Raw genomic sequence first — 10,454 nt, 5'->3', positions numbered from 1 at the left:
GTGTGAATAGATCATTGGTCATGTTAAACTTGTTTCACACCTTTACTTGACAACTTAACTAGCTGAGTGTTGATAAACAACTTGCAGGCATCTCTATCATTGTCTGACTTAATACTATTTGGGACTCCTTTATTAACATATATTTAAAGATGCAATAGGTCCATTTTTTCAAAATATTTGAATGTGTGTGATATCCATAGTTGGATAAATGAAAGGTCATGATTTATTTGCTTCATTTTGGATAGCCTATACATCTCAATAAAAAAAAAATAGAGAGATTTTTCCCCACCAATAAGTCAGATTTGTCCGGCAGACTACATAAACTAAAGCTAACTGTGATATTTTAGGAGAAAAAGGCAGTTATGCTTTTTTTCAAAGGTTTAAGAACTAGCCCCGCCTTAATGATACACAGTCTGAATTTCTGCTCCCAATAGTTGGAGCGACTGTTCCACTGTCAGTCTTGAAGGTTACCTCGTGCGTAGTGGGTAAACGGTGCGGAGAGGAGACGGATATTTCGCTGCTCTCACACATAGGCTACACGCCATCATAGAGGCTGAATTAAGATAGCCTGAATCTTAAGTAAAATATTTAAGTAAAAAAACAAATCTTGAGTAGGATATGATAAAACCCATGTTTTTGTGAAGAGCGTTCATCAGACCATATGGTAGTGCCTTTGGTGGCACAACTTCTCCTTTGCTTCTGAACAACCAGAGTCGGTGAACAATTTGAGAACAGTGAGCAAAATGTTCAAGCCAAACAGAGGACATCAAAAGCGGTGAATTTGGATATCGTTGGATTTAAAAGACGGATCCCTATAAGAGCAGTGATTCAATCAAACTTATGGCGTGAAGGTAAGAGCATATCTTGCTCTGACACCTAAACACAGGTATAATTCTCATTAAATTGACACGGTGTCCACATTGAAGAGTAGACATAGGCTACCCGATGCCTGCACTATGAAGGAAAGTGTAGACTAGATCCAGTTGCTTAAAGTGATATTTCAAGATCATAATATAGTTATTCGTTTTTTTGCATGTAGTGAATGATTCTCCCACTTAAGTTTTCAATTAGTAACAATTTGCGCACGCCTGAATTTCATAAATTGATGAGGTATGGAGTCATTTATTATGTTAGACCATATGCTGTATGGCAGTGATCATTTCATGATCAACTAAATTATGTGCTCCAGGCTACATTTCACGCGTGCGTTTGCGTGCCTGCGTGCGTTGTTATGTGTGTGCTTTTGCGAGTGTGCCTGCGTGCATAAATATGTATGAGTCTGCTTACTTAAGTTTGTGGCGTGTGTGTGCATACGAGCGTGCCTGCGAGCGTGCGCGCGTGTGTGTTTGTTTGTTTGAATGCTCTCTGCATCAATTTTCTGTAGATTTAGGGATAATTTCTGTGTAATATGTCACAGGTATAATACAACATGACAAGGTTGCCTGTTGGTCTTCTTCAAAGGCCCCGACGAAAGGGCAAAGCAAACGGATGATTGTACACGCACTCACCACTAGTAAGCCATTTAAAGACTTATTGAATGTTTATGGTCAGCCCTGCTCCATAGATGGTGTGTGTGTTTGTGATCCTATGAAGGAACTGCCTGTGCTTCTCATGCAGCTTCTTGTTCCTATCAACAGCCTCTGAGAATAGCAGCACCATCTTTAGTGTTTCTTAAAAGTGTTGCCTTAGCATATAATCTATTAGTATATACATTATACAGTAGGATATATCTAAATCGATGAGAGTTATACATGTATGGTGTTGTGTTTTGACTATACTCTATACTATACCACTTTTGTATTTGTGTTTATTATCTACTAGCCAAGGCAGCAGCTACTCTTTCTGGGGTCCATATAATGTACAATACATTTCACAACAGATTTCACAACACCGTTAAGTGTGTGCCCTCAGACCGCTACTCTACTACCACATATCTACAACACAAAATCCATGTGTACATGTGTGTAAGTGCGTATGTTATCGTGTGTGTATGCATGTGGCTGTGCCTGTGTGTGTCTCTTCACAGTCCCCACTGTTCCATAAGGTGTATTTTGTATCAGTTGTCCCTCACAAGTAAATGATTAGATGAGCAATGAAAAATAAGGTGTGATATAGTGTGTGATATAGTCATACCAGTCATACCCATGACCAAAGATGACAATGATAATGATGATAATAATTGTTATTTTCATGGTTGTTCATTTAATAATCAACTTTTTTTTTTGTTGCGCAAAATGCCGACAGGCTTTTGATACATATTTAAAACAATTACACAATTACTGAGAAATACCAATTAGCCTGAATGGTGCCAAAAATTCAAATGACTCAATACTCTCCAACTGCAGAGGAACATCCTTAGATGCAAAATGCAGAGAGACGGTGAATAAATGTACACACGGTGTGCTCTAATTACTTCAGCCACAGAAAATAACAACCATTATTGCTACTGGATTGCAGGGATTTTTGGTCTTAACAAGCTACGTTATGGTTCTTTTATGATTATTTCTGTTTGTGCTGTCCATTGCCTCCCTTACTGGCAGGTCGGAAGCTTATAGCTCCATACCATCTCAATACGATCCTCTCAGCTCTCTGGTTACTCTGAACTGTATCTCACTCTTGTGCTGCTGATGGCAATCCGAGCTGCTGAAATTACCCGGGGGGGGGGGGGCTGAGTTTGGGACACCCTGCGTATAGATGGCCTACCCTAGTTGTTTCTGAACGAGAATGATTCTAAGAAGTAGAACAATCTGCCATTGTTTACATGCTTGAGTCATGGTTGGTTTGTTTGGAGGTAGACTGTAGGCTTCAGCAGATGTCGCACTGACAGATAGCTAGCTGTCTCCAATTATTTACGAAGAGCTCCATTGAATAGTTGAGACATCAACACACTTGTACTGTAGTCTGCCAATACACCATGGCTTATGTTATGCATACCTTCAGTTTCGATAACAACAACCTTAAAATAATAGTACATTACAAGGCATAGTTTTCCGGTGTGGTAGTCATTATGTCACATTGAAAGCTCATTTACATTGGGGTTTTCACATGTCAATCATTTCATTGTTTTGGAATGGGAATTTGTAACCAACAACTAGAATGATATGGTATAGCTAGAATGATATTCCCACTTCGAGTCCCTTTTTCTGAGTGTGTCAACTGCCAGACTTTTCTTGTGAGCAATAATCACTGAAAGGAAAGGAGATGGAGGAGGCAATTAAGTCCAACAACCTATAAAAGGTATGGTCCACTTATGATGGAGCAGATTACAGTCTTCTGGTGTATCTGGTCATTAAGGGGCTGTCGATGTCAACATAATGGAGGGGTGTAAAGTGTCCGACCAGGAATGAGCATGTTATGTATTTCACGGCATGTGTGATATGTTCGGGCAAAGGAGACAAGGGGAGAAGAGGGAGGATGCGAGGAGTATGCAATTGAGATCTTCCCATGATAACCTTCCCTACTGTGCAAATGCCTGTATAAATCTTCAGTTGGCCCTTAGTCCCTTTGAACTCTTACCCTAAGCTGATCAAAACGTCATACATCTGGCGTCACACTTGATTTTAAATGTATCCTGACAAACCTTATTTAAACAAATGGTCCACGGTGAAATCCTCGCCTTATCGTAAGCAAGCAGTCTAGGTTATTTTGGGTGCTTAGAAGCAGAGATCCTTTCTCCCCCTCTATCTCTCTCTCATCCACTGCAGGATTATAAAGAGACAATGCTCCCCTGGGAGACGTTTTACTCCTTTAGTCAGAGTCAGGCTAAATTGTCAAAGCTCTCTCCACACACATATGCACACGCGTGCGCACAACCATGCTCACAGGCATACACACACATTCATGTGGATGTCCTCTAAGGTTACTTCTGCATGGCAAGATGAAGTATCACAGGTACAGTAGTGGTACGTGGGTAAAATCACCAGGGAAGCCAAGCCAGGAAAAAACTCCATATTTAATTCCATTGTTGTTTGCTCTATAACCTGTTAGTTCATATGCCGTGACACCATTACATACACAGTTGAAGTCGGGAAGTTTACATACACTTAGGTTGGAGTCATTAAAACTCTGTTTTTCAACCACTCCACACATTTCTTGTTAACAAACTATATGGGAAGTCGGTTAGGGCATCTACTTTGTGCATGACACAAGTATTTTTTCCAACAATTGTTTACAGACAGATTATGTCACTTATAATTCAGTGTATCACAATTCCAGTGGGTCAGAAGTTTACCTACACTAAGTTGACTGTGCCTTTATTAAACAGCTTGGAAAATTACAGAAAATAATGTCATGGCTTCTGATAGGCTAATTGACATAATTTGAGTCAATTGGAGGTGTACCTGTGGATGTATTTCAAGGCCTACCTTCAAACTCAGTGCCTCTTTGCTTGACATCCTGGGAAAGTAAAAATAGCCAAGACCTCAGAAAAGAATTGTAGACCTCCACAGGTCTGGTTCATCCTTGGGAGCAATTTCCAAACACCTGAAGGTACCAGGTTCATCTGTAAAAACAATAGTGCGTGAGTATAAACATCATACCGCTCAGGAAGGAGACGCGTTCTGTCTCCTAGAGATGAACGTATTGGTGCGAAAAAAGTGCAAATCAATCCCAGAACAACATCAAAGAACCTTGTAAAGATGCTGGAGGAAACAGGTACAAAAGTGTCTATATCCACAGTAAAACGAGTCCTATATCGATATAACCTGAAAGGCCGCTCAGCAAGGAAGAATCCACGGCTCCAAAACCGCCATAAAAAAAGCCAGACTACGGTTTGCAACTGCACATAGGGAAGATCTTTCACGCCCTGGCCATAGAGGTTTTTATTCTCTATTTTGGTTAGGCCAGGGTGTGACTAGGGTGGGCATTCTAGTTTCTCTATTTCTTATTTTTTTTGCCGAGTGTGGTTCCCAATCAGAGGCAGCTGTTTATCGTTGTCTCTGATTGGGGATCACATATAAGTTGTCATTCTGCTTTTGGTGTTTGTGGGATCTTGTTTTTTGTTAGCTCTGTGAAGCCTGCAGAACGCGGCGTTCGTTATTCTTTTGTTGTTTTGTTTGGTGTTCTGAGTAAATAAAGAATTATGAACACTTACCACGCTGCACCTTGGTCTCTTTCTGACGACAAACGTTACAAGATCGTACTTTTTGGAGAAATGTCCTCTGGTTGGATGAAACAAAAATAGAACTGTTTGGCCATAATGACCATCATTATGTTTGGAGGAAAAAGGGGGAGGCTTGCAAGCTGAAGAACACCATCCCAACCGGGAAGCACCTGGGGTGGCAGTATCATGTTGTGGGGGTGCTTTGCTACAGGAGGGACTGGTGCACTTCACAAAATAGATGGCATCATGAGGGTGGAAAATTATGTGGATGTATTGAAGCAACATCTCAAGACATCAGTCAGGAAGTTAAAGCTTGTTTGCAAATGGGTCTTCCAAATGGACAATGACCCCAAGCATACTTCCAAAGTTGTGGCAAAATGGCTTAATGACAAAAAAGTAAAGGTATTAGAGTGGCCATCACAGAGCCCTGACCTCAATCCTATAGAAAATATGTGGGCAGAACTGAAAAAGTGTGTGCGAGCAAGGAGGCCGACAAACCTGACTACATCAGCTCTGTCAGGAGGAAGGGGCCAAAATTCACCCAACTTATTGTGGGAAGCTTGTGGAAGGCTACCCGAAACGTTTGACCCAGGTGAAACAATTTAAAGGCAATCCTACAAAATACTAATTGAGTGTATGTAAACTTCTGACCCACTGGGAATGTGATGAAAGAAATAAAAGCTGAAATAAATCATTCTCTCTGCTATTATTCTGACATTTGACATTCTTAAAATAAAGTGGCGATCCTAATTGACCTAGGACAGGGAATTTTTACTCGGATGAAATGTCAGGAATTGTGGAAAAACTGAGTTTAAATGTATTTGGTTGTATGGTTGTCACGTTCTGACCATCGTTCGTGTGTGTTTTCCTTGTTTTAGTGTTGGTCAGGACGTGAACTGGGTGGGCATTCTATGTTGGATGTCTTGTTTGTCTATTTCTATGTCCGGCCTGATATGGTTCTCAATCAGAGGCAGGTGTTAGTCATTGTCTCTGATTGGGAACCATATTTAGGTAGCCTGGGTTTCACTGTGTGTTTGTGGGTGATTGTCCTTAGTGTTAGTTTGCACCAGTTTAGGCTGTTTCGGTTTTCATTACGTTTATTATTTTGCACTGTTTGTATTTGGATTCATGTTGCTATAGTCACAATAAACATGGATCGCAATCTACACGCCGCATTTTGGTCCGACTCTCCTTCTCATAAAGAAAACCGTTACAGAATCACCCACCACCAACGGACCAAGCGGCGTGTCAACAGGCAGCAGCAGCAGCAAAAAGAGGAGTTACGTTGTAAGGATTTCTGGACATGGGAGGAAATCCTCGACGGGAGAGGACCCTGGGCTAAACCAGGGGAGTATAGCCGCACCAAGGTGCAGCCGAAGAAGGAACAGAGGCAGCAGGAGCAGCAGCAGCCGCAGTGGGAGAGAGCGTCATGGGAGGACGAATTAGACGGTAAAGGACCTTGGGCTCAGCCAGGAGAATATCGCCGTCCCAAGGAAGAACGGGAGGCGGCGAAAGCGGAGAGGCGCTGGTACGAGGAGGCAGCGCGGCGTCGTGGATGGAAGCCCGGGAGTCAGCCCCAAAAATTTCTTGGGGGGGGGCTAACAGGGAGTATGGCTACGCCAGGTAGGAGACCTGAGCCAACTTCCTGTGGTTACCGGGGGGCTAGAGAGACCGGGCAGGCACCGTGTTATGCTGTGGAGCGCACGGTGTCCCCAGTGCGGGTGCACAGCCCGGTGCGGTACATTCCAGCTCCGCGTATCGGCCGGGCTAGAGTGGGCATCGAGCCAAGTGCCATGAAGCCGGCTCTACGCATCTGGTCTCCAGTGCGTCTCCTTGGGCCGGCTTACATGGCACCAGCCTTGCGCACGGTGTCCCCGGTTCGCCTGCATAGCCCAGTGCGGGCTATTCCACCTCGCCGCACTGGCAGGGCGACCGGGACCATTCAACCGGGTAAGGTTGGGCAGGCTCGGTGCTCAAGAGCTCCAGTGCGCCTGCACGGCCCGGTCTATCCGTCACCACCTCCACACCCCAGCCCTCCGGTGGCAGCTCCCCGTACCAGGCTGTCTCTCCGGCCCATCCGTCCAGAGCCTTCCTTCTCTCCAGCGCTGCCGGAGCCTCCCGCCTGTCCGGCGCCTCTGCCGGAGCCTCCCGCCTGTCCGGCGCCTCTGCCGGAGCCTCCCGCCTGTCCGGCGCCTCTGCCGGAGCCTCCCGCCTGTCCGGCGCCTCTGCCGGAGCCTCCCGCCTGTCCGGCGCCTCTGCCGGAGCCTCCCGCCTGTCCGGCGCCTCTGCCGGAGCTTCCCGTCTGCCCGGCGCCTCTGCCGGAGCTTCCCGTCTGCCCGGCGCCATCGGAGCTTCCCGTCTGCCCAACGCCGCCAGTGCCGCCCGTCTGCCCAGCGCCGCCAGTGCCGCCCGTCTGCCCAGCGCTGCCAGTGCCGCCCGTCTGCCCAGCGCCGCCAGTGCCGCCCGTCTGCCCAGCGCCGCCAGTGCCGCCCGTCTGCCCAGCGCCGCCAGCGCCGCCCGTCTGCCCAGCGCCGCCAGCGCCGCCCGTCTGCCCAGCGCCGCCAGCGCCGCCCGTCTGCCAGGAGCCGCCAGTGCCGCCCGTCTGCCAGGGGCCGCCAGTGCCGCCAGTCAGCCAGGGGCCTCCAGTGCCGCCAGTCAGCCAGGGGCCGCCAGTGCCGCCAGTCAGCCCAGCGCCAGCACCGCCAGTCAACCAGGGGCCGCCAGTCTGCAAGGAGCTACCAGTCTGCAAGGAGCCGCCAGAGCTGCCAGTTAGCATGGAGCAGCCAGGGTCGCCAGTCAGCATGGAGCAGCCAGGGCCGCCAGTCAGCATGGAGCAGCCAGGGCCGCCAGTCAGCATGGAGCAGCCAGTGCTGCCAGTCAGCATGGAGCAGCCAGATCTGCCAGTCGACCAGACTCTTCCAGATCTGCCAGTCGACCAGACTCTTCCAGATCTGCCAGTCGACCAGACTCTTCCAGATCTGCCAGTCGACCAGACTCTTCCAGATCTGCCAGTCGACCAGACTCTTCCAGATCTGCCAGTCGACCAGACTCTTCCAGATCTGCCAGTCGACCAGACTCTTCCAGATCTGCCAGTCGACCAGACTCTTCCAGATCTGCCAGTCGACCAGACTCTTCCAGATCTGCCAGTCGACCAGACTCTTCCAGATCTGCCAGTCAGCCAGACTCTTCCAGATCTGCCAGTCAGCCAGGATCTGCCAGAACCGCCAGCCAGCCAGGATCTGCCGGATCTAACTACCTGCCTGAGCTTCCTCTCAGTGCTGTGCTACCCATCAGTCCCGAGCTACTTCTGTCCCGAGCTGTCCCTCTGTCTCGAGCTGACCCTCTGTCCCGAGCTGTCATTAAGAAGGGTCACCTATCTAGGGACGCTAAGGAGGTGGACTAAAACTGTTATGGAGTGGGGTCCACGTCCAGCGCCAGAGCCGCCACCGCGGACAGATGCCCACCCACACCCTCCCCCATAGGTTTAAGTTGTGCGTCCGGAGTCCGCACCTTGGAGGGGGGGTACTGTCACGTTCTGACCATCGTTCGTGTGTGTTTTCCTTGTTTTAGTGTTGGTCAGGACGTGAACTGGGTGGGCATTCTATGTTGGATGTCTTGTTTGTCTATTTCTATGTCCGGCCTGATATGGTTCTCAATCAGAGGCAGGTGTTAGTCATTGTCTCTGATTGGGAACCATATTTAGGTAGCCTGGGTTTCACTGTGTGTTTGTGGGTGATTGTCCTTAGTGTTAGTTTGCACCAGTTTAGGCTGTTTCGGTTTTCATTACGTTTATTATTTTGCACTGTTTGTATTTGGATTCATGTTGCTATAGTCACAATAAACATGGATCGCAATCTACACGCCGCATTTTGGTCCGACTCTCCTTCTCATAAAGAAAACCGTTACAATGGTGTATGTAATGGTGTATGTAAGGTGTATGTAAACTTCTGACTTCAACTGTATATGCCAGTTCACAGGTAAAAGATGTACAAAAAGATACATGTTCGGCTCCACAAGTAACTACCTACAGGTTCCAGACAACGATTGTCCAAATGACTGACTATTGTGCACAGATTGACAACGAGAGGGGGAAGAAAGGAAGAGAGAAGAAAGAAAGGAGAAAAGTGCTTGAGAGACATGAAATCTCTTAACAATTATCTCAGTGTGCGACATGTTCAGTCAAAGGACCATTAACTGTGAATGTGGTACTAGATCTGGGCGGGTCCCCTTAGACATTTAGTCAGAAATACTAGCTTTAGTTTAAGCCTTGGCGCAAACAGATGTTTGGGGACAATGACAGACCTGCGGTGTTTAGGGAACAACATTTTCCCACCGTTGAAGTGCAGAACCTCTCTTTTTGTGATTGTAGTCGAGAAACGTTTCAAGAAGATCTAAATGTTCGACTACACAGTGTGGCTTAGAGTGTGTATAGTTTAAATAGCTTTTGAATTGCAGTTTGGAATTTTCCCCCAAACTGGTACAAAACCTTACTGTATAACCTTCACTGTGGGCTTTGAGACAGTAATGGTCCAATCAAATAGGTTCTTACTAAAGGTTTACATCTGGAAATAGCATGTACCCATTTTTATCATAACGTGGGCATTCATTCATTAAAAGGTTTAGTGTTGTTAAATCAATAATATCTCCGTAATTACTTCTGTGTGTGATTCATAGTCTCTATAGGCTCTCCTTTCATCATTTTGTCCTTGTTCTCTCTCAGATTGAACCGTCCTACACACAGTTTGAGTTTCACGTTTCAAGTTTTAATGTCACATGGACAGGTACGGTGAAATGCCTTGCTTGCAAACTCAAAACCCAACAATGCAATAATCAACAACAATGTAATACTAGAAAAAAAAACACACGAGAAATAAGAAGAAATATAAAGAACACAATAAGTAAGTAAGCATACTATATACAGGGTAGGGCTGACCCCATTTAGTCGACTGGTCGACACATGATTTGCGCCTGTCTCAGTGGTCTAATCCATTGCGGAGGCCATTGGGATGGCACAGTCCATCACTCTAAGACATGATACTGAATTGCACTAATGGTGCAACACTAATAAATCTAATGTTATTTTAGAACAAATGCGCTTTCTCCCATGTTGGAGACGGTCGCTGTCCGCGCTTCTGCAACAGTCTTCAGTGCGCCGTAGAATTGGCACCTATGTTGCTATGTGCATGATATCAAAGTTAACCAGCATATTGGGATTGAGAACAATGTGGCGGAGGCAGCGGCAGCAGAGATGAGGAAACAGCCCTTACCTTAGCCTAATTGTCTAAGACAATTGAGTAGAGAGGAAACCCCAACTTAATTAGATCTATAATCAATAGCCTCACTGTTAAATGTG

The 10,454-nt window shown here is 46.3% G+C and overlaps 1 protein-coding gene across 7 annotated transcripts in view; it reads left to right on the top strand.

Annotated features, from left to right (window-relative positions):
• The first annotated feature begins 456 nt into the window (after nucleotides 1-456).
• Nucleotides 457-10,454, top strand: part of drd2a (dopamine receptor D2a) — a 32,347-nt gene continuing 22,349 nt past the window's right edge. For 3 of the 7 annotated variants that reach the window (XM_090223415.1, XM_090223414.1, XM_090223412.1), the window contains exons 1-2: nucleotides 724-851; nucleotides 1,418-1,513. In XM_090223415.1, the coding sequence (XP_090079541.1) occupies nucleotides 1,489-1,513 (25 nt within the window). In that variant the 5' untranslated portion in view covers nucleotides 724-851; nucleotides 1,418-1,488. 7 annotated transcript variants of the gene reach the window in all.

Source organism: Oncorhynchus mykiss, chromosome 27 (genome assembly GCF_057628025.1).
Source record: "Oncorhynchus mykiss isolate SJ-2025 chromosome 27, ASM5762802v1, whole genome shotgun sequence".
NCBI classification, from domain to species: Eukaryota; Metazoa; Chordata; class Actinopteri; order Salmoniformes; family Salmonidae; genus Oncorhynchus; species Oncorhynchus mykiss.
The sequence above is the reverse complement of the archived record's forward strand: the minus strand, read 5'-3'. Positions and strand labels throughout refer to the sequence as shown.